General features: G+C 50.5%; 1 protein-coding gene and 2 long non-coding RNA genes across 3 annotated transcripts in view; all 3 read right to left on the bottom strand.

Moving 5' to 3' along the window:
* The window catches only part of WNT11 (Wnt family member 11), a 70,400-nt gene that overhangs the window by 5,537 nt on the left and 40,644 nt on the right, over positions 1-24,219 (bottom strand). The window contains exons 4-6 of the mRNA XM_081197443.1: positions 18,068-18,303; positions 15,604-15,881; positions 12,799-13,091 (exon numbers count right to left, since the gene is read on the bottom strand). Of these exons, the coding sequence (XP_081053569.1) occupies positions 12,799-13,091; positions 15,604-15,881; positions 18,068-18,303 (807 nt within the window). The remainder of the gene's footprint in view (positions 1-12,798; positions 13,092-15,603; positions 15,882-18,067; positions 18,304-24,219) is intronic.
* Positions 4,826-10,190, bottom strand: LOC308588865. Its single transcript, XR_014008946.1, has 2 exons — positions 10,048-10,190; positions 4,826-9,793 (listed from the first exon to the last, which is right to left on the bottom strand). It is a non-coding gene; the product is annotated as an uncharacterized lncRNA (long non-coding RNA).
* LOC308589756 lies at positions 21,588-22,688 on the bottom strand. The gene is made up of 2 exons (XR_014009472.1): positions 22,639-22,688; positions 21,588-22,074 (listed from the first exon to the last, which is right to left on the bottom strand). It is a non-coding gene; the product is annotated as an uncharacterized lncRNA (long non-coding RNA).

Here is a 24,219-nt window from a genome sequence, read left to right as displayed (position 1 = left end):
GAAAATAACTCCCAAGCGCCTGCTACCAGAGATTCCTGCTGTTTTTTTAGATCACCCGCTCTGGGATCCCACAGCTAATTCTCCCCTGGTCTCCTCACTGGCCCAAATAGGACTAATTTAGCCAGCTAGCCCTGGTGATCATCTAATGTTTATTGGATGGATTTCCCCCCTAAATTGATTTTTGAATTTATTGTTATTCCCATTTTATACTGTATTTTATGCTGTTTTTTGTTGCATCTCAACTAAGTGTTTTAAATTTGTTGTTAGCTGCCCTGAGCCTGGTTTTCTGAATTGGGAAGGACGGGGTATAAATAAAAATTTATTATTATTAGTCTGCACATATCACACAACCAATTAATGTTTCTACAGTTTGCCTTCTGTTAAAATGCACGGCCTGTAGCAGATAGGGAGATGAATGAAACAGGTTTTAGTGGAGGTAAAATTGTAGCAGAACAGAAAGTGCAGATTGCAATGAACATAGGGCAATATGAAAATCACTACCTCCTTACATCCCTGGCTTTGGCGCTTCCTCATAGCTGTTCCACAAACCAAACCAGAGCTCACTAATCTAAAAGGGATGAGGGAAAGAGAGCCATTTCACTTTCCAAGTATAATTGCTCATTTCATAGAGAATTGAATCAACTGATTGATTTATTTTTTGGAAACCTAAGTTGTTTCACTCTTTCCAGTGAAAGGCAGAGATATTCCTGCTTTGCCTTTTACTCTTTCCCCTATTCCCTTTCCATTAACTGCATCCTAGTCTGGTATCATTTACCGCTTATTTCAAAACTGTTGGTGAGTGTTTTAGGAAGAAGGTGGGAGGCTGGTGTTAGGAAACTCGAAGGGCCTCGTTTAAAAGATAAGGTTAAACAGGGTTTTCCTTACAAGGAGGTTCCATCCCCAAAGCTGAATAGAAACCATCTTTTCTCCCCGGTTCACCACATGCTTGTTACTGGCGCTCATAAATCGGCGGAGCTGTTTCGCAAACCGGTTCCTGTCAAGATTTATCTTCCTCTCCAGGTTGTATTTCTTTTGCTTAGCAAAACCACAGCAGAGATAATCATGAGGGGACAGCTATCTACGCAACAGCACTGGCCCATTGGAAACGTAATTCTCAAGATGCAAAGTTGCGCACCAATTCTGTGCAGTTTAAAGCTATTGGTTCCCATCTAGGCCTTGTGCAACCTGGCTGCTTGCGGAATCTGGGAGGGTTCTGGGAGAATCCAGTAGGGCAGGGCACATTAGAAGGAACGCCAACTCCAGATTCAAGCTACGAATGTTCCCTAAAGCTTGGGTGTGTTTAGATTTCAGGACTTTGGTTCAGGACCGCTTCCAGTTTCAACTTTTTTGTTGTTGTTGAAAAAGAGGAAGGAAAAAGAGCATAAACGAAAACAGGCTTTCTTTTTCCAACATGGCCCCAGGATAACTAAGAACGAGTCCCAGGTTTCCACTTAAAGCTTTCTAAGCACCACCGTGCCCTCATTTGGGTGGGTGGGGTGAACGTTTTGCATAGACCTGTTTCAGTCATTTGATTCCCCCCAGGAATACACCCGAAGGGGAAGGATGCTAATTGGGGGGGGGGGTGATTGTTAGGTCAAAATGGACACATCCTCTCCAGTTAACCAATACATCCACCTGCTGGCGTGAAATTGTTCCCTGCGGCGCATGATGCAACTGTATGCATAACGTCATAGACAATGGAACATTCTCCCTAATTATCCCCATCATCCTGTTAAGTGATCAAAACACAATTAACGGGAGAGAAGTTTCCCACCTTCGCTTCTGCTTCTTTTTCCACACGTTCATCTTCTCCCACCCTCGAGTCCCTCCTTCTTTACAGTTCCCCTTTACAAGACCATTGGGGGAAACAATGGATTCAGCAGAGATCTTGGGTTTCTAAATCACATGAAGGTACCGAGTCAGAACATTGTTTCAGATAGCCTTGCCTTGCCAGCAACTCTCCTTTGAAACACAGGTGCAAGGGACTGACCTTGGAACTTGTAGCACGTAAAGGTGGGTTATTTATTTGCTATCTATTATAGCGTGATCACAGGGACGCGGGTGGCACTGTGGGTTAAACCACAGAGCCTAGGACTTGCCGATCAGAAGGTCGGTGGTTCGAATCCCTGCGACGGGGTGAGCTCCCGTTGCTCAGTCCCTGCTCCTGCCAACCTAGCAGTTCGAAAGCACGAAGTGCAAGTAGATAAACAGGTACCACTCTGGGGGGAAGGTAAATGGTAAATGGTGTTTCCATGCACTGCTCTGGTTCGCCAGAAGTGGCTTAGTAATGCCACATGACCCGGAAGCTGTATGCCGGCTCCCTCGGCCAATAAAGCGAGATGAGCGCCACAACCCCAGAGTCGGTCACGAGTGGACCTTACCGTCAGGGGTCCCTTTACCTTTTTTTTACAGCATGATCACATCTGGTGCACGTTCAGCTCATGTAGCTTCAGCGACATGCGATTGACGCCTGCCAAACTGCGGGAGGCAGTGGAAGACAGGAGTGCCTGGTATGCTGGTTAAAATCCCACAAATTAGCTCAGCTGATTATAGCATGGTGCTGATAACTTCTAGGTTGTGGATTTTATCCCCATACAAGCCACCTACATATTCCTGCATTGCAGGGGACTAGATGCCTCTCGGGGTCAGGCCTGGATTTAGGTTTGATGAGGCCCTAAGCTACTGAAAGTAATGGGGCCCTTTATATGTCCAGCTGTCCTTTGTCAGCAACAAATTGTCGCTGAGTTTTGTGCTGAATACCGTATTTTTCGCCCCATAAGACGCACCGGCCCATAAGACGCACCTAGATTTTAGGGGGGGAAATAAAGGAAAAAAAATTTATTTCCCCCCCAGGTGCGCTGCGCTAATCCAGAAGCTTGGGGCAAGCTGAGGTCAGCGCGCCCCAAGCTTCTGCGTGCCGGCAAGCAGTCTGCTGCCGCCCCAAGCCTCCCGCACCCGGCAGGAGGTCCCGCTGGGTGCGCAAGGCTTGGGGCGGCAGCGGACTGCTTGCGCGCACCTAGAAGCTTGGGGCGTGCTGAGCTCAGCACGCCCCAAGCTTCTGCATGCCGGCAAGCAGTCCGCTGCCGCCCCAAGCCTCCCGCACCCGGCAGGAGGTCCCGCCGGGTGCGCAAGGCTTGGGGCAGCAGCGGACTACTTGCGCGCACCTAGAAGCTTGGGGCGTGCTGAGCTCAGCACGCCCCAAGCTTCTGCATGCCGGCAAGCAGTCCGCTGCCGCCCCAAGCCTCCCGCACCCGGCAGGAGGTCCCGCCGGGTGCGCGAGGCTTGGGGCGGCAGCGGACTGCTTGCGCGCACCTAGAAGCTTGGGGCGTGCTGAGCTCAGCACGCCCCAAGCTTCTGCATGCCGGCAAGCAGTCCGCTGCCGCCCCAAGCCTCCCGCACCCGGCAGGAGGTCCCGATGGGTGCGCAAGGCTTGGGGCGGCAGCGGACTGCTTGCGCGCACCTAGAAGCTTGGGGCATGCTGAGCTCAGCACGCCCCAAGCTTCTGCATGCCGGCAAGCAGTCCGCTGCCGCCCCAAGCCTCCCGCACCCGGCAGGAGGTCCCGCCGGGTGCGCGAGGTTTGGGGCGGCAGCGGACTGCTTGCGCGCACCTAGAAGCTTGGGGCCAGCTGAGCTCAGCCCGCCCCAAGCTTCTAGGTGCGCGCAAGCAGTCCGCTGCCGCCCCAAGCCTCGCGCACCCAGCGGGACCTCCTGCCGGGTGCGGGAGGCTTGGGGCGGCAGCGGACTGCTTGCGCGCACCGAGAAGCTTGGGGCGGGCTGAGCTCAGCTGGCCCCAAGCTTCTAGGTGCGCGCAAGCAGTCCGCTGCCGCCCCAAGCCTCGCGCACCCAGCGGGACCTCCTGCCGGGTGCGGGAGGCTTGGGGCGGCAGCGGACTGCTTGCGCGCACCGAGAAGCTTGGGGCGGGCTGAGCTCAGCTGGCCCCAAGCTTCTAGGTGCGCGCAAGCAGTCCGCTGCCGCCCCAAGCCTCGCGCACCCGGTGGGACCTCCTGCCGGGTGCGCGAGGCTTGCAGACACTCGCCCGAAGCAGGGGGAGCCCTCCAGAGGGCTCCCCGTGCTTCGGGCGACAGGCTGCCGCCCCAAGCCTCGCGCACCCGGTCGGACCTCCTGCCGGGCGCGCGAGGCTTGCAGGCATTCGCCCCATAAGACGCACCCCGATTTCCCCTTCATTTTTGGAGGGGAAAAAGTGCGTCTTATGGGGTGAAAAATACGGTATATGCTATATGGTGAGAGCTGGAGCATAAAGAAGGCTGATCACCGAAGAATTGATGCTTTTGAATTCTGGTGCTGGAGGAGATTCTTGAGAGTCCCATGGACTGCAAGAAGATCAAACGCATCCATTCTGAAGGAAATCAGCCCTGAGTCCTCACTGGAAGGACAGGTCCTGAAGCCGAGGCTCCAAAACTTTGGCCACCTCATGAGAAGAGAAGACTCCCTGGAAAAGACCCTGATGTTGGGAAAGATGGAGGGCACAAGGAGAAGGGGACAGCAGAGGATGAGATGGTTGGACAGTGTTCTCAAAGCGACCAACATGATTCTGACCAAACTGTGGGAGGCCGTGGAAGACAGGCATGCCTGGCGTGCTCTGGTCCATGGGGTCATGGAGAGTCGGACACAACTAAACAACAACAACAATTTATGGACCTAATAGGTATCTAAAGCCATTTGCACATGTTGCCATGCAACCCGTCCATGCAGAATGTAGGCACCCTAGATATAGAAAGGAGCAAACCAGTGATATTTTAGGGAGCAGGCTAGCAGGCGGGGCCCATGACTTACATCATAGGAGCCTACACAACACAAAACACTGTTGCTGGATGTAGGTTTTATTTCATTTGTTTTTTATCTTATATTTCGGAAATGTACATCCAGTTCTTTCCCCTTTAAATTTTTTTGGGGGCCCCAAGAGAGTGGGGCCCTAAGCTATAGCATGTTTAGCTTATACGTAAATCCGGCACTGCTCAGGGGACCTTCCATCTAAATAATTCCTATGAAATTCAAGTAAGGCAGAGAGTTTGTTGGACTTCCTGAGGCTTCACTACACACTCTTCCCCCATTTTTAGTAATGCTTTATTTTACTTCATAAATTTATTTCAAATTACATGGAGGGCACCAGAATCTTTGCACCGCTTGGGGCCTCTCAAGGCCTTAATCCAGCCCTGGGCAGGGAGTTTAGATGATGATGCCTATTTGTTCTGATGTGTTTGGAGGGACACTAGATGATGTTGCATCAAAATAAGTGCGATCCCACACTCCCCAATGCATTTCCAGCACACTTTTTTTTTGGGGGGGGGGAGCAGGTTTGTTCCACAAGACCACCCTATGAAATACAACAGGGCAATCTATCCGGATGTGATGGAATCCCACCCGAAAACAGCGATAGTCTGGAAGCCCTACACTTCTGTACGGGACAGACCACAGGTGCTTATTTGTTGAGCATCGCTTCCAGAAGTACAAAGCCACCAATTCTGCAAACCGCAAACAGCCGGGCACACCAGATATTGGATATGTGGGTTCCTATTTCCATGAGTGAGGGAAGGAAAGCTTGAATCTGCTAATAAAAGCATTGGACAGATAGCTTATCAGCTCTTTCTGAGCATGTTAAGCATCTGAGTTGCTCCAGACAATAAGGTTTGCATTATGCATTCCTGGAAAGTCCATCCCAGATATGGAACTCATAACACGGTTCTGGAGAAAACAAAGTTATCTTTTATGCCTTCATACATTTTTGTTTCTTTTCTAAAGGGGCTTTTGATAAAGGGACAGAAGCAACGATAGAATCAACTACTACTGGCTACTTGCAATATTACAAAACATATAACTAGATGCAAGCAAGCAGTGGGTTGCCTTGTTCTGCACAGATAGCTGCCTTAAACTGAGTCCATCTGGCTCAGTACTGGCCACACAGGCTGGCAGCAGCTTTCCAGGATTTCAGGCAAGGGATATCCCAAGCCCCATCTGAGGACTGAACTGGGCACCTCCTGTGTACAAAGCAGATATTACACCGCTACGCTACAGCAACCATTCTCTTGGATATGTCTTATGTAGAGATCTCAGTTTGGGCAATCAACTTCCAACCTCCAGGGGTTTCCTGGCTATAAAAGGGGAAGTCACAGAGAAATTCAGAGAAGTTTTCAAATCGGAAGACGGGCGAACTAATACCAGTGTACTGGAAGAAGCAAACATGACCAGTGTTGAAGCAATGATTCTACAACATCAACTTCGTTGGACTGGCCATGCTGTACAGATGCCTGATTGTCGTCTTCCAAAGCAACTACTCTATTCCGAACTTAAAAATGGAAAGCGTAATGCCAGTGGTCAACAAAAGAGGTTTAAAAACTGTCTCAAGGCAAATCTTTAAAAATGTAGGATAAACACTGACAAATGGGAAACACTGGCCTGCGAACGCTCCAGTTGGAGAACAGCCTTTACCAAAGGTGTCATGGGCTTTGAAGACACTCGAACTCGGGACGCAAGGGAGAAACATGCTAAGAGGAAGGCACGCTTGGCAAACCCTCACCGTGATCAACTCCCGCCCAGAAACCAACGTCCCCACTGTGGAAGGACGTGTGGATCCAGAACTGGCCTCCACAGTCACTTACGGACTCACTGTTAAAACCATGTTCATGGAAGACAATCTTACTTGGCTATGAGGGATTGCGGAAGAAGAAGAAGGAGGAGGAGGAGGAGGAGGAGGAGGAGGACGAGCTCAGAAACCTCTAGGTGACTGTAGAATCATCTGTCAGAATTTAGAGCTCCAGGTGGTCCACCCTTTCAGTATCACAACTCCTGCTTGCAGTGTTTGGCGCTGTGGTCTAAACCACAGAGCCTAGGACTTTCCGATCAGAAGGTTGGCAGTTCAAATCCCCGCGACGGGGTGAGCTCCCGTTGCTCAGTCCCTGCTCCTGCCAACCTAGCAGCTCAAAAGCACGTCAAAGTGCAAATAAATAAATAGGTACCGCTCCAGCGGGAAGGTAAATGGCATTTCCATGCACTGCTCTGGTTCAGAAGCTCCCTCGGCCAGTAAAGCGAGGTGAGCACTGCAACCCCAGTGTCATCAGTGACTGGACCTAACTGTCAGGGGTCCCTTTACCTTTACCTTTTATCTGCTAGTTTGAATGAGTGAGTGAGTGGGCTCTGTGTGGGTGCCTGTAACTCCCCATTCTGATGCCACTACAGTCACCCAGAGGCTTCTGAATGTGTGGCGGCTGGCTCAAAGTCTAATGTGTGAACTGGTGAGCAGTTTATGAGCTTCTTGTGTGCCGCTCTGCTTTTGTACTTGTAGGTTTCATACAAGCAGGAATTGTGGACAATTGTAGTCAGAAAACATTGTATGCTAGACCCACAGCTCCAAGTTCCATTAAGTATTGCAGTGCTTCCCTACCGTTAGGACAGAGATGGGGAAAAACAGGCTCAATGCGGCCCTTCAGTCTTCTCTCTCTGGCCCTCCAGACTCTCCCCAAGCCACATCCTCTCGTGCCTCTGCTTTGACTCCTCCTTAAGTATGTTTGCCTGGTTTGCTGAACTCTGCTTGCTTATCTTGCTGGAGGGCAGAAAGATCAATCTTATTGGACAGAGGTAACATTTACATTCATGGCTCCGCCCACTTTTGCCACTGGCACATGGCTCCCAGAAGGCAATGCAGCTTTTACACTAAGAAAGGTTCCTCACCCCTGGCTTCGGTAAAAAAGGTAAAAGGTAAAGGACCCCTGCATGGTTACGTCCAGTCAAAGGCAACTATGGGGTTGCGGTGCTTATCTCGCTTTCAGGCCGAGTGTGATGGCCTGGGATTCGGACTCGGAGGCTGAACCTGAGGGATCCCAGCCTGCACAGGATTCCCCGCCTCCAGGACCAGCTGAGATGGGGCTGGGGCCTGAGCCTGAAGGGTCCTCACCTGTGCTGGGTCCTCAGGTGCAGGCACCAGCTGAGTCTGCTCTGGCTCCTGAGGGGATGGAGGACCCATTGCCTGCAGGTGCTCCACTCTCAGCCCCGTCAGAGGAAGCTGAGGTTGCCTCTGGGTCCGGTAACCCTCCAGCCTCTCCTGAGCTGCAGAGGCTCAGGGCAGAGAGGTGGAGGGAACTAAGTTCCCGCAGGAGGAGTGCTCGCCTCCAGGCCAGGAGAGGCGAGTCACCTGAGGATCGGGGCCGCCCTTTGCCTCGGGGCAGATAAAAGCTGGCCAGCCCCGGTCCCAAGTTGTGGGTGCAACATTGTTGGTTGCTAGTTCCTGCCTGAACTCTGTCCTACTTACCTGCTTGAGCTCCTGACCCGCCCTGGCTCCCTGCTTGCAAGCCTGTTCCTGACTTCACCCGACTCCCTGCCCTGCACCCAGCTTCAGCTACTACGGACTGCTTCCACGTTGCACCTTTGACCACGGACCAGACTTGGACCTCGTCTCTTGGGTAACCCACGGGACCAGCACACCGAGGGAGCCGGCATTTGTCCATAGACAGCTTTCCGGGTCATGTGGCCAGCAGGACTAAACCACTACTGGCACATGAAGGACTGTGACGAGTGCCAGAGTGCACGGAAATGCCATTTACCTTCCCGCCGCAGAGGTACCTATTTATCTACTTCCACCGGTGTGCTTTCAAACTGCTAGGTTGGCAGGAGCTGGAACAGAACAATTAGAGCTCATCCCATCACGGGGATTTGAACCGCCGACCTTCTGATCGGCAAAACCAAGAGGCTCAGTGGTTTACACCACAGTGCCACCCCCCTCGCTGGCTTAACCCTTTCCGCACTCGCTGCTCCTCCCAGGCAGTCACTTCCCATGGATCCTTTTCTCTGAGATGGAGCAACATGCTTGGGAATCCAGGGACAGGGAAAGGAGGCTGCGGATAGCATCCTCCTCCAGCAGTTGATATGGTGGTAGACTACCCCTGAGCCTGGAGGTTCCATTAGACCACAAATAATAGTCGTCGATAAGACTTCTGTTGCACAACCCACACCCCAGATGCAGCTAAGAGAATCCAGTTCATAGCAGCACCGCCTGAAGTCCGTTCTTGAGTACATAAATCCATTAATAACTCCAGTTAGTCCACTAATGTTCTCAGAGGAGGGGGAAGCGGGAAGGAGGGGGGAAGAGAGGCTTGTCCTGGCGACGTCGCCTTTCCGACACCTTTGGTTTGCTGATCCCTGCTCCAACTTGAAAGGGAAAGTGTCTTTTCTTCTTCCTCTGCCAGTACAGAGCGAGCGAGTGTGAATGGATGAAATGGGAACGCATTATTGCTGGGGAGGCCAGCGGGCAGCCAGAAGGATGCACACCTTCTGAGAAAGCGCTTTCGGCCCAACGGATCGGTTTTAAAAGGCAGCAGCGGTGGGATCTTCCAAACGTGGAAGCTCAAACAGCGCATAATATTATAGATGCCCCTGGGGCCTTATAAAGCTATTTGGAAGAGGTCCATATGAACATTACACTTCTTTATGTGTGGGAAGTGTGAACTATATTTTATATATTTTCACACACACCCCCACACAGAGATTCCATAACGCCTTTGGCTCCTGCATGAAAAGTCTCTGCTCCCTTATAAGACCATAGGAACCTGCCTTAAATGGAGCGAGACCTTTGGTCCATTGAGCTCAGGCTTGCCTACACTGACTGGCAGAGGCTCTCCGGGGTTTCAGACTGGGGACATTCCAAGCCTGGAGGTGCCAGTGGAGATTGATCCGGGGATCTTCTGCATGCAGCGCAGATGCTCTCGCACTGAGCTACAGCCCCAGTTTGTCAGGACTAGAGTTGGGCATAGGTCATCACCTGGTACGCAGGCTGGGACCCTACCTGCCCACAGACTGATGGCGGCTAAGGGATTGAGGTTGAATCCTGACAAGACAGAAGTACTGTTTTGGGGGGACAGGGGGCGGGCTGGTGTGGAGGACTCCCTGGTCCTGAATGGGGTAACTGTGCCCCTGAAGGACCAGGTGCACGGCCTGGGAGTCATTTTGGACTCACAGCTGTCCATGGAGGCACAGGTCAATTCTGTATCCCGGGCAGCTGTCTACCAACTCCACCTGGCACGCAGGATGAGACCCTACCTGCCCACGGACTGTCTTGCCAGAGTGGTGCATGCTCTAGTTATCTCCTGCCTGGACTACTGCAATGCACTCTATGTGGGGCTACCTTTGAAGGGGACCCAGAAACTGCAACTAATCCAGAATGTGGCAGCTAGACTGGTGACTGGGAGCAGCCGCCGAGACCCCATTGTTCTGCCCGGACACTGAGGTCCAGCTCCGAGGTCCTTCTGGCAGTTCCCTCACTGTGAGAAGTGAGGTTACAGGAAACCAGGCAGAGGGCCTTCTTGGTGTTGGCGCCCTCCCTCCCATCAGATGTCAAGGAAATAAACAACTACCAGACTTTTAGAAGACATCTGAAGGCAGACCTGTTTAGGGAAGTTTCCAACGTTTGATGGTTTATTGTGTTTTTAATATTCTGTTGGGAGCCTCCCAGAGTGGCTGGGGAAACCCAGTCAGATGGACTGGGTATAAATAATAAATTATCATCATCATCATCAACAGAACAGTAACTCCCCAAAAATTAAAGGAATATGTCAAGCAAAGATTTTCAGAGCAAAGAGCAGCCACTGTTTAACTGAGCACAGAAATATTGCCTAGCTGACTGAAGGCAGCAATTCAAGACGGCAAGAACGAGGAGGGAAGGAAGGGGGGAAAGCAGATGATTATTAAAAATCTGGTTGTGTCCAACTGGACAATTCTGAAAGGCAGAAATTCAATGCTTTGAGTGGGAATTCAACCAGGATACGGCTTTAAAAACAAATAAACGTGTGCCGAGGGATCTTGGATAACCTCCCTGTACAAATCCAAAGCACTTTGGATGTCAACAGTATTGGGTCATCTCCAGGCCAGTTGGAGGGCTAACTTTTGGGTTCTCCAATCCCCAGACACAAGCCCTTTTGTTTTGCCACGGACACGGGTCATTTGTCTGGCAATGGATCTTCCAGATGGAAAAGAGGATACCAAGACAAGACTGTACAGCTGAGGAATGAGGGCAGTAACATGGAGATGGTGGAAACAGCCTTAGATAGAGCCAGATCCTTGGCTTGTCTAGCTTAGCATAAGTCTATCTAGATACAGTTCCCAGGATTCTTTGGGGGAAGCCATGACTGTAAAAATGGTATAGCAGTGCTTTAAACTGTAAGGTGTCACCTCAGTCTCGGCCACAGAGCCTGATTCAGCATGGAAAAATAGGAAACCACCTTACACAATGTCATACTATTTATTCAACTAGCCAAGCATGGTCTACTCTGACTGGCAGTGGCTCCTAGGATCTCAGGTATCATGGCCTTGAGCTCAGAGGAGGAGGAGACAGAGTCAGTGTTACCTGTTCCACACCTGACCAATAGCTCAGGCAGCATAGCAAGTGGGAGACCACAGTAAGTCAAAGAAGTGACTGCATGTAGGCCAGAAGGTTGGTTCTTAAAAGCCCTAATATTTCGGGTAATAGGGTGGAGCTTAGGAAGAAGGGTCTCATAAGGGCCTCAGCTGACCTCCAGCCTTTGTCGGAGCAACGTGGATCACTGGGAACTATCCGCGGTGCTGAAACCACTGGGCAGCAGGTGCTGAAACCTGCGGGTACCTGGGGCACAACTCTCCTTGTGTTCTTCTGGACTTCTGACCAGACACTCCACGCCCACACGTTTGGACAGGCAGGTGCCCACGCTCACTCACATCTGTTCAGATCCCCCACACTTCTGCCAATCAGCAGATAAGTGAGAGGGAGTTCTCCCCATCACAGTGCTGCAATTGGATGGGGAAAGCAGGAGAAGGGAAGACCTCTTCATACTTTTAAAAGCCATTGCATGAAAGTCTTGGCAAACAGAAAGGAGCCCTCCTTCCCCGACCTCCAAGACTTTCTTCCAAAGGCACAACGGAAGGAAGTGTCCTTTCTAGAGGTAAGAAGAGGTTCCTTGCTTGGGGGACTATAGCTGTTTTGGACACGCAAGCATACCCCAAACCACTAACAAGAACCCCATGGATGAAGAACAAGCAGAAAATATGTTATTATTGTTATTTTAAGAAGACTAAAACTTTTTTTTAAGAAACACTTGGGGACTGGATGCCACCTGCAAACTGTAGATTCTATTTTTTTATATATATAAATATTTATTAAAGTTTTCAGAGTATTACATAATAAAAAAGAAAAAATAGGAAATAAAAAACAGTTAAAAATAATTCCATCTTTACATCACTTATCTTTCATTTACTTGTTTCCCGGACCTCCTCATACCTCCCTTTTTTGTATTCCAGTTCAATTTATCAGTTCAGCAATTCCTTTCCCTCCTTATAATCCTGATCTTTAATCTTAATATATTATAACATTAAATTTTTACCTATTAAAAATCCAATTTTCCCATATTCTTTTAAACCATTACAGCTAGAAACCACTTAACTTCAATCCAACATCATTCTAACATTCCTTAATTTTGCAATATTTCTGTAAATAATCTTTAAATTTCCTCCAATCTTCTTCCACCTGGAAACTGTAGATTCTAAGGATGTGCTCTACTCCTGGGCCTTTTAGGAATACATTTCTGAATGAGTCAGACTCCACTGAGTCCCTACTCTGAAGCCCAATGGATTTGCAAAACACAGACCCTTGAATCAACCACTGGCCTGCAGGGTTTTCTGGACACTGGCGCCAAGTCTTGTTTCCTGAGTATTTACTGCAGAAAGAAGATTGCTAACGACTTTGGCTTAGTGGTGCTGATTTGGAGGGAACTACTAAGCGAGAGGAGGATGAAGAACAGGTTCTACCTAGAGAGCATTTACCTGTCCTGAGTCCCGTGCGATCCCACTTTCTCGTTCTTCATGCAGAAATCAGGCGAGCTTTGCAAATAAACCAGCTCCGTCTCCTTTACCGGGCGGATGTCAAGATCCTTGGGGACTAGATGTTTGCGGGTGCCCATAGGCCGATGCACCACCTTTGTAGCTGAAAGGTATTTGTTTTTTAAATCCAGGGCAATGTCCCTCAGTTCCTGAAGCCCCCTCCAGCAGGTCTTGATCGAACAGGACCCAGATACTCCGTGGCATTTGCATTTCATCTCCAGAGAAGCTTTCAGGGCCTGTAGAAAGAGCAGAACAGGGATTTTGAAGTGACTTTTCCCTTTTGCTCAAATGCTCACTATCATCCCCCAACTGTTGCCGCCCCTCCCAGGGAAAGGCTGAAAGGAGTAAGTGTCCTCACTGTGTTACAATCAAGGCTGTGTGTCTTGGGCACGTGAATGAAACTCATTTGTATTTTTTTGCTCTATAAGACTCACTTTTTCCCTCCTAAAAAGTAAGGGGAAATGTGTGTGCGTCTTATGACACGAATGCAGGCTGCGCAGCTATCCCAGAAGCCAGAACAGCAAGAGGGATCGCTGCTTTCGCTGTGCAGCGATCCCTCTTGCTGTTCTGACTTCTGGGATTCAGAATATTTTTTTTCTTGTTTTCCTCCTCCAAAAACTAGGTGCGTCTTATGGTCTGGTGCGTCTTATAGAGCGAAAAATATGGTGATTTACATAGGTCTGGGGAAGCATTTCAATTCCGCCCCTGTTTCTCTCTCTTTGCCCCTTGACTCGACCTCCCTGCCCCGCTCCGCCCTCTGCCATCTTGCCCCACTGCCGCAATTTAGATTGTAAGCTCACAGGGGCAAGGACCCACCATTTTTGCTTATGCTATTCTGTTACACCATGAAACAATTCACCCTGCTTTTGCTCCTCGTGAGAAGGCGTACACAGAAACACATCTCTGAGTCGTGGTGGAGGATGTGGCTCAAACAAACCCATTTACAACTGGAGCTATTTCTTTCTTTTATAATAATAATAATAATAATAATAATAATAATAATAATAATAATATACAGAAATGGAATTCAGAGGCATGAAAAGTCACTCCATCTGGAATCTACCAGCCAAAGAGGTTGCTTCATATCATGCCACAGTGAGGATGGCCTCAGTAAGGAGTTGACATGCCCACTCAGGTAAAATGTAAAGGTAAACCCTGGATGGTTAAATCCAGTCAAAGGCAACTATGGGGTGAGGCGCTCATCTCTGTTTGTCCACAGACAGCTTTCCGGGTCATGTGGCCAGCATGACTAAACTGCTTCTAGTGCAACGGAACATCGTGATGGAAACCAGAGCGCACGGAAATGCCATTTTCCTTCCCACCGCAGCGGTACTTATTTATCTACTTGCACTGGTGTGCTTTCAAACTGCTGGGTTGGCAGGAGCTGGGACAGAGCACCACCGAGATTCGAACCGCCAACCTTCTGATCGGCAAGCCCAAGAGGCTCAGTGGTTTAGACCACGTCCCACTCAACCAATGGGCAAAATCCCTGGAAAGTTTGGTTGCAGTTTTGAATGGGCTTCTGCACTTTTAGAATTCATTTGCAGAAATCTACTTTTAGATTCACTTCTCCACCTGCTTTTGTCCATGCAGCCGCCTCTGAAAGTGAGCAGCCAACCACACCAGCTGGTTGCAGAAGGATAGTTAGCTTAGCAAGCAAGCGCTACGCAGCCTCTGTTTGTAAGCTGCAAGCCTAAACATATCCATTCAGGAGTGAAAGACCTATTGATTTGGGTTAGGGTAGGCAAACTCAGCCAGGCATTTTTGCTTGCTGAGCAAGGGCAGTGGGAGCCAGACCAAAAGAGAACGCTTAGTGGAAACTGGAAAAAAGAATGAATGGCAAGCCATAACATGGATATCCAAGGGAATAATTGAAACATTAAAAGGGACGCGGGTGGCACTGTGGGTTAAACCACAGAGCCTAGGACTTGCCAATCAGAAGGTTGGCGGTTCGAATCCCCGTGACGGGGTGAGCTCCCGTTGCTCGGTCCCTGCTTCTGCCAACCTAGCAGTTCAAAAGCACGTCAAAGTGCAAGTAGATAAATAGGTACCACTCCGGCGGGAAGGTAAATGGCGTTTCCGTGTGCTGCTCTGGTTCGCCAGAAGTGGCTTAGTCATGCTGGCCACATGACTCGGAAGCTGTACGCCGGCTCCCTCGGCCAATAAAGCAAGATGAGCGCTGCAACCCCAGAGTTGGTCACGACTGGACCTAATGGTCAGGGGTCCCTTTACCTTTACCTTTAACTGAAACATTAATGGGCACAGAGCAGAGAATGGATGGACTCTCCCAGAAACGCCAAAGGTTTGGGACTCAATGAGACCATCAAACTGACTAGCACTGACTCTCCAGGGTCTCAAACAGGGACCCTGAAGATGGCAAGGATTGAACCTGGTGCCTGTGCTCAACCACAGGTGTGCAGGGTAAGGATTTGGGGAGAGGGCCTTCTTGGTGGAAGCCAGAGAACAGGCCAATATCTCCCTCCTGGAACTATGCCACGAGTGACCGCAGGAGAAAACATACTGGTGCAGTAGCTCTCCTGCCCAGCTTCCCTCAATGGTGCCCACAGTCTGCCAGCTGAGGAGTCCACCTCCATTCGCTTCTCGGCAGGGTGATGGCCCAGCCAAAAGTTCTCCCTTTGTACACAGGTTCAGCCCAACTGCTGGTTGAACCGGTACCGGCTTCCAACCCTTTTGTCAACCCCAGACGGCGATTGCATAATGAGAACATCTCTTTTCAGAATTGGTTACCTGTCTCCCTACTTCACTGTTGTGCAGATGCATCAGCTTATTGGCTTGTGATCCTGATTTTTTCATCTTCATGGGAGCATCTGAAAATTTGGACCCCATGACAAGACCATAGTTGAGGTTGTCAGCACATCCTCCCCAGCGATACCCAGGTCCAGGTGTCTCACCTGGGATGGGACCACAGGAGCAGCCAGGGAGGTCCCCGGTGGTGCAGGCTCTGGCGATGGTGTGGCTGATGGCTGCGGCGGAGAGGGCGTACACAAAGGCCGACTCCCTCGTGCCTGCGGAGACAGAAAGGTCGATAGGAATACATTTCCACTGGATTTTCAATCGGGTAGAAAACAAAACGGGAGAGGGAAACATGGCTCAATGAATAGGAAATGTCGGAAGCTCTCGTGATAATCAGGCTGTCAACCTCTAAAGGTCATCACTTCTCATCTAGCAAGTACTAAAAGGTAAAGGGACCCCTGACCATTAGGTCCAGTCGTGGCCAACTCTGGGGTTGCGGCGCTCATCTGGCTTTATTGGCCGAGGGAGCCGGTGTACAGCTTCCGGGTCATGTGGCCAGCATGACTAAGCCGCTTCTGGCGAACCAGAGCAGCGCATGGAAACGCCGTTTACCTTCCCGCCGGAGCGGTACCTATTTATCTACTTGCACTTTGAGGTGCTTTCGAACTGCTAGGTTGACAGGAGCAGGGACCGAGCAACGGGAGCTCACCCCGTCGCGGGGATTCGAACCGCAGACCTTCTGATCGGCAAGTCCTAGGCTCTGTGGTTTAACCCACAGCGCCACCCGGGTCCCTTGCCGTGGGCCTGTTACATACCCACTAAACCAGCCAGCTGTCCTCAGGTGCCCTTGGGGACTGTATTCTGTTGCCAGTGTGGAAGTAAGATTCAACTGTCAGTCCAGTCTGTTCCCATACATGGGGGGGAAGGCATCAACTTGCCATTTAAGAACATAGGGAACTGCTTTATAATGAGTTAGGCCATTGCTCTCCAAAGTTTGAGGCAGGGGACATGCCAAACCCTACCTGTAGATGCCGAGGATTAAATCAGACACCTTCTGCATACAAAGCAGATGGGATACCCATAGAGATACATCCAGTCTGTGTTCAACAAAATGCCTTGGGGTGGCCCTACATATCAAATATATTAATAATAATAATAATAATAATAATAATAATAATAATAATAATAATAATAATTTTCTTACATCCCGCCCTCCCCAGCCGAAACCAGGCTCAGAGCGGCGAACAACAGTAAAAGTAACACAGTTTACATAAAATCACAATCAATTCATTGAAATACCTTCTAAAATCAATTCATTCTAAAATCAATTCAGAATCAAATTAATGGCAACCAATGGGCTAGAGCTCTATGAGGATTACCAAAGGAGGGGGTCAGACTATGCCTTGGCCAAAGGCCTGGTAGAACAGCTCTGTCTTACAGGCCCTGCGGAAAGATGTCAAGTCCCTCATCGCCCTAGTCTCTTGTGACAGAGCGTTCCACCAGATCGGGGCCACGGCCGAAAAAGCCCTGGCTCTGGTTGAGGCCAGCCTAACCTCCCTGTGGCCTGGGACCTCCAGGGTGTTGTTATTTGCTGACCGTAAGGTCCTCCGTGGGACATACCAGGAGAGGCCATCCCGTAGGTACGAGGGTCCTAGGCTGTATAGGGCTTTAAAGGTTAAAACCAGCACCTTAAACCTGATCCTATACTCCACCGGGAGCCAGTGCAGTTGGTATAGGACAGGGTGAATGTGATCCCGTGGCAAGGACCTCGTGAGGAGTCTTGCCATGGCATTCTGCACCCGCTGGAGTTTCTGGGTCAGCCTCAAGGGCAGCCCCAGGTAGAGCGAGTTACAATAATCAAGTCTGGAGGTGACCGTCATGTGGACCACAATGGCTAGGTCAGGGAGAGAGGGGTAAGACTCTCAGAACATAGGGTGCTGCCTTATAATGAGCCGGACCACTGACTCAGTGCTGCCTGCACTGATCATTCCCAGCCCCACCTGTAAGCTCCAGGGACTGAAGAAGGGTGGTTTTGCATGCAAACCAGGTTCTCTGCCGCTGAGCTACAGCCAGTCTGCAGAACTGAGGCACTAAATGTGTGTTATGCAAATAACACCCTTTCAAAGGTAAAGGGACCCCTGACCATTAGGTCCAGTCATGGCCAACTCTGGGGTTGCGGCGCTCATCTCGCTTTATTGGCCAAGGGAGCCGGTGTACAGCTTCCAGGTCATGTGGCCAGCATGACTAAGCCGCTTCTGGTGAACCAGAGCAGCGCACGGAAACACTGTTTACCTTCCCGCCAGAGCAGTACCTATTTATCTACTTGCACCTTGACATGCTTTCGAACTGCTAGGTTGGCAGGAGCAGGGACCAAGCAATGGAAGCTCACCCCGTCGCAGGGATTTGAACCTCCAACCTTCTGATCGGCAAGTCCTAGGCTCTCACAGCACCACCTTACCTCTCTCCAAATCCAGGAGGTAGTTGGGCGCCAGCTCAATGGAGGAGCAATTCCACCGCATGTCGGAGAACGTCTTGCGGCACGTCTTGATCACCTCCCGCGCGGCCTGGATGATGGTTTGCATCAGCTCCAGGTTGCTCCGACACAGCTGGACTTGCGAAACAACCAGCCCTTCCAGCTGCTTGCAGTGCTGCGTTTGGTTCAGGGCTAGAACCGAGGGAGTCTTGAACAAGGCTCTGGGAAGGCGAAGAAAGAAACACACCCGGCCGTCACCATTAGCAATTTTGGCAATCCTCAAAGGTCCCAGAGAAGGAGACTTGGCGCTCCTAGAACCCTGACAGATGTCCCCATTCGATCCGGCTTTAATGAATTTCATAACCAAGCGCACAGCATCTCGCGGTTGACGGAAACCAGTTCCCAGCTTGCAGCACTCTTCCCCGTTCCCCTAATCCCTATCTGAAAACATCCTAAGTAGTTTGTGCAGCCGTCAGGCTGGACTGAAGTGAACCGTCTCATTCTGTGTCTGTAAGCAGCTCCCCGTTGCCACAGATTTCACGTCCCCACTGGGCACAGATCTTTGATTGATTTGCCGTCAACGTCCTCAAGTCTCATTCCCGCTATTTAATCCTATCAACAGAGGTGACCCCCATGACTTTCCCAGTGATGTTGTGACACTAAGGTAAAGGGGAGGCACCCCTGGACAGTTAAGTCCAATTTGATTATAGGGTGAGCTCTCATCTTTTCAGGCCGAGGGAGCTTGCCCTCATATCTACGGGACCGCCTCTCCTGGTCTGCCCCACAGAGGACTTTAAGGTCTATGAATAACCATAGTTTAGAGGTCCTAGGCCATAAGGAAGTCAGACTATCCTCCACCAGGGCCAGGGCCTTCTCAGTGATGGCTCCGACCTGGTGGAATGCTCTGTCCCATGAGACTAGGGCCCTTCAGGATTTAACTCCCTTCCACCAGGCCTGTAAGACAGAGCTATTCCGCCTGACCTTTAATTTTAATTCAGCCTGATCTTTTATTTCCCTTCTCTTCCCTTCCCTTTTATGAAGATCACCCGCTCTGAGACCCCACAGCTAATTCTCCCCTGGCCTCCTCGCTGGCCCAAGTAGGACCAATTCAGCCAGCTAGCCCTGGGGATTATCTAATTGATTTTTTATTTTTGAATTTTATTGTTATTCATGTTTTTATACTGTATTTTATGCTGCCATTATAATTAAGTGTTTTAAATTTGTTGTTAGCCGCCCTGAGTCCGGTTTTGAACCGGGGAGGGCGGGGTATAAATAAAATTTTATTATTGTTGTTGTTGTTATTTGTCCACAGACAAAGAGGCTCAGTGGTTTAGACCACAGCGCTAGCAACATCCCCACATTGTGACACTATGCCCAATGATATGGGATGGTCTTACAGATGATTATAGGTTATAGGTAACAGCCGGTGTCAGCCCAAGAAATTTTGCTGCCTGAGGCAAGGTATAGTGATTATATATAGTGACCTTCGGAGGTCAGGGTTCAAATCCCCATTTGGCCATGAGGTTCTCTGGGTGACGTAGGGCCAGTCATCACCTCTCAGCCTAACAACCTCACAAGTTTGTTGTGGGGATTAGCTGAGGTGGGGCAGAACCATGTATGTCACCTTGAGCTCCTTGGAGAAACAGGTGGGATAAAAATGTAGTTAATAAGGAAATGCATACATTAACAGGGCCATGGAATCATCACCTGCACCAGAAAAAAGCCCCTTTCGGTGGACTGATGGTTGTTGTGAGATTCCACAACAAGCCCTATACAGCCTCAGCCCCATATACCTGAAGGAGCATCTCCACCCCCATCGTTCTGCCCGGACACTGAGATCCAGCTCTGAGGGCCTTCTGGCGGTTCCCTCCCTGAGAGAAGCTGAGTTACAGGGAACCAGGCAGAGGGCCTTCTCAGTAGTGGCACCCGCCCTGTGGAACACCCTCCCATCAGATGTCAAGGAAATAAGCAACTGTCTGACTTTTAGAAGACATCTGAAGGCAACCCTGTTTAGGGAAGTTTTTAATGTCTGATGCTTTAATGTGTTTTTAATCTCCTGTTGGAAGCCACCGAGAGTGGCTGGGGAAACCCAGCCAGATGGGCGGGGTATAAGTAATAAATTGTTGTTGTTGTTGTTGTTTGAACACTGGATTTCCTGGCACCGGACTTTTCACTGCTAACCCACACAAATGTCTGGAGATTCAGTCATTCACTCAAAAGGTAAAGGGACCCCTGACCATTAGGTCCAGTCATGACCGCATCTGGGGTTGCGGCACTCATGTTGCTTTATTGGCCGAGGGAGCCGGCGTACAGCTTCCGGGTCATGTGGCCAGCATGACTAAGCCGCTTCTGGCGAACCAGAGCAATGCATGGAAACGCCGTTTACCTTCCCGCCAGAGCGGTACCTATTTATCTACTTGCACTTTGACGTGCTTTCAAACTGCTAGGTGGGCAGGAGCAGGGACCGAGTAACAGCAGCTCACCCCGTCGTGGGGATTCGAACTGCCGACCTTCTGATCAGCAACTCCTAGGCTCTGTGGTTTAACCCACAGTGCCACCCGCGTCCCTCATTCACTCATACATTACTCTTAAAAGCTGCACTGCTTTTGAGTGAAAGTGGAGGCGGAATGCCTAGAAAATAATAAAAAAATTGGGAAGGGTTGCTAGAGAGACAGGTAAAAACTCACTTCATGGAGCACAAAAGGCCCACAGTTGACCATGTTGCGGCCAAGAAGACGGTGTTTTGTCTCCATGTTGCAGCTGGAAATCTGAGGGGTAAACGGAAGGGAAGCGGACATTTTGGGAAGGATTCTATCCCAGCCACCCAGCCAGGTCAGGCTGAAACACAAAGAGCTACTTCCCGTGCAGCTTTTATCATCTAGCTGGCGTGGCCGTAAACCGTTCTCCTTTTGCTCATAAAAAGTCTTTTACGGCTCACAGCTGGAGAATGACCCTCTCAGCAGTTCAGTGACGGCCACGGCTCGAAAGGGAGGTCCACCTCTAGCTGCGCTAAAATGACACTTGCGCCTCGCCTCGGTTTCTCATGTGCCATCTTGAGACCCTGAGGTGAATACCCTTTGGTCGCTAATGGACACGTTTTATGGGTGTGATTTATTCCCTGCCACCGGCAAATGGCTACTTCGCCGACTCTCTTAAAGACCTGGATTAGAGGTGGGCTTGGAACCAGACGCTTTGATCAGGGGAACCCTTATTCGGAGCTGCCCCTGAGGAGTTTGAACCCGCGCCATGTGAGGCTTTTACCTCAGCAATGGGCTTAGCCATTAGTCACCACCCACCCCTTCAAAGCCTTCTCCGGCTCTGAACTTTGAAAGTTTGGTTTGGCAAATGGGACGGCCAAGACTGCCAGATCTGACTGAAAAGCAAGGGGAAAGGAAACACTCCAGAATGTTCTGGAAGCGCATGTAAGGATGGGAAGGGGACTTTGATGCCCACAAAGCTGCTGACGGGATGTAGCCTGAGCCTATCCTTTTGTGCTTTTTTTAAAAAACTGTTTTAACTGTTTAGCTGTTTCTAATTTATCTGTAAGCCTCCTTGAGTCCCTGTCAGGAGGGGAGCCAGGATAACAACAACAAGAAGTAGTATTTTTAATACCGTTTTCCAATACTAATTTTACAGAGCTGTTTACAGCGTAAGAACATGATAATGTGACTATTTAAGCCAATAAAATAAAATGACAGGAGGAGCTGATTAAAAATTAGGTTCAGTCAGGTAGACATTTATCAGAAAGCTGCCTCGAAAGCTAGACAAATCGGGTCCTCCCTTAAAGAGGGCACGTGTTGCGGTGAGACCTGGCAACCTAACCCTGTGTTGTGGGTGGGTACGTTTGGATAGCCACAACACCCGATTGGTAGGTCCCTTGATGCAGGGTTCAATCAGGCCAATGGGACGCAGTCCAAATGGTTTCGAGGGACCTATTTATGCCCATGCACGTGACCCAGAGCTTCCTCTTTCAGTGCATGCATCCGGAACACCTGCCCCAGCGGCGTAGCGTGGGTTGTCAGCAGCCGGGGCAAGGCAAGTAATTTGCGCCCCCTAACCCGGCGCAAGGCAAGTAATTTGCGCCCCCTAACCCGGCGCAAGGCAAGTAATTTGCACCCCCTAACCCGGGGCAAGGCAAGCAATTTGCGCCCCCTAACCTGGGGCAAGGCAAGTAATTTGCGCCCCCTAACCCGGGGCAAGGCAAGTAATTTGCGCCCCCTAACCCCTAACCTGCCGCCGCTGCCAGCTGCTTCTTGCTGCTGCCTGGTCTGGTCTGGTGTGGTTCTCTCCCGCGCTCAGCGCTGTGCTGGGCGGCCGCTGCACTGTCCCTCCCCCAGATAGTCCCTCGCTCTCTCTCCGCACCGCACGCCTGGCACCCACCCCCTCCACAGTGGGCGGCGACCCAGCGGCTCGGATCGGATTCGCACAGCCAGCACTGCAGTGAGAGAGAGTGAGTGAGCCAGGTAGGGGCAGAGAGCTGCGAGTGCGAGCGCCCCCCCCAGATGTTGCGCCCGGTGCGGCCGGCCCCCCTGCACCCCCCACGCTACGCCACTGACCTGCCCACCTCTCCCTACTTTTAGGGCTTTGCGCTTGACCTTGCTATGCCGTCTTGTGTTGTCTGTCGGGACAGGGGCACGGCAGGAATTTCCCCCACTTGGCTGATTGGCTGTTGCCATTTCACCTGCGGCGTAGCAAATCATCACAACTTGTAAGGTTGCGGATAGGCTCTGGTTCAGGTGATAGGGATGGGAGAACGCTCTCGCTATCTCTATGTGAAGGCTATTCCATTAAAGACAGAATGGTTTGGTCAACCCCTGTGAGGGGGTTGTGCCCGTGCCTGAGTCCAGGGGGACATTTGGGTGGCAGAGTGAGCCTGTTCCCAGCTTTCCGCTTATCCGGGTGTTCATCCTTGGCTGACCTATGCTGGTGCCCTGGGTCAGCGCTTCCTGCAAGGCAGAGAGCTAGTCGAACCGGATCCTATGCAACCAGTCACTTGCTGTAATCAATAAAGTTGTGGCCTGAATTCTGCCAGAAACCAAAATTGAGTCTTGTCTGAATTTATTTAAGAGGGAGGTTTAAATGTCTAAACACGCAAAACTTCTCCATTTTTATCAGCATTTGGTATGGGGTGAGGAGTGAACCTCGGGGGGGGGGGGAAGGTTCCACATTTGGGGCATGAGTGCTGGGAAGTGGGTCAAGGTCACCAATGGGGCACTCGTGGGCTCGCATGCATCTGTAGAGACCTGGGTTGATGTCAACAGTGTCCCATCTGAGGCGAGACTTTATTTCACCTGGGTCAAAGACTCAGTTTGGCACACACACCCAATGCACATTTGCGTACACACACACAGACTGGGAACTTCAATGGCGCCCCTCTGGAGGCTTGCCCCGGGGGGGATGTGTGGCTAGCCTCCATATAGCTATGGACCTGCCCTCTCCACCTTCCAAAATTGGCGTAAGAACATAAGAGGAGCCTGCAGGATCCGGCCAGTGGCCCATCTAATCCAGAATCCTGTTCTCACAGTCGCCAGCCAGATGCCCCAATAGGAAATCCACAGGCAGAACTTGAACCCAAGATCCCTCTCCCCTTCTGTGTTTAACCAGACCCTCCAAGTGTCCCTACTTTCCAGGGACGTCCCTGATTTAGAGAAGCCATCCCGGTTTATGATTTGATCCCCCTAATGTCCCACTTTTCCTTAAGATGCCCCTATTTTCATTGGAAAAATGTTGGAGGGTGTGGACTTAACCGACCCCCCGAGCCATTTGTGTGGGATATGAAACACAAGAGCAGTCAAGTACAACATTCCTAGAGTGAACATGTTTGCACATAGAGAGGAATGTTTGAGCCAGCAGGTAAACTTCCTGTTTCCTTCTGGGCTGGGACAGACTTCCTCTGCATGTGACTAGAGGTGGGTGTGGCCTCACCTGTGCAGGTAATGACAAAAGCACAGGGCAGGGCAGACACCTCTCTCCCTTTTGACTACATGCATCAAAGAAGCAACATCTGCTTAGCCAAAGATGCTCCCTTGGCAAGAGAGGACAAAGGGGCTGTCTCCTTATGAGAGAGTTTCCAGGTGTATGTTACTTTTCTAAGCTAAGTCTGCCTTCTGGGATCCTATTGTGAACAGAATGGTATG

The sequence above is a fragment of the Podarcis bocagei genome (genome assembly GCF_964188305.1).
Source record: "Podarcis bocagei genome assembly, chromosome: 6".
NCBI lineage: Eukaryota > Metazoa > Chordata > Lepidosauria > Squamata > Lacertidae > Podarcis > Podarcis bocagei.
The sequence above is the reverse complement of the archived record's forward strand: the minus strand, read 5'-3'. Positions and strand labels throughout refer to the sequence as shown.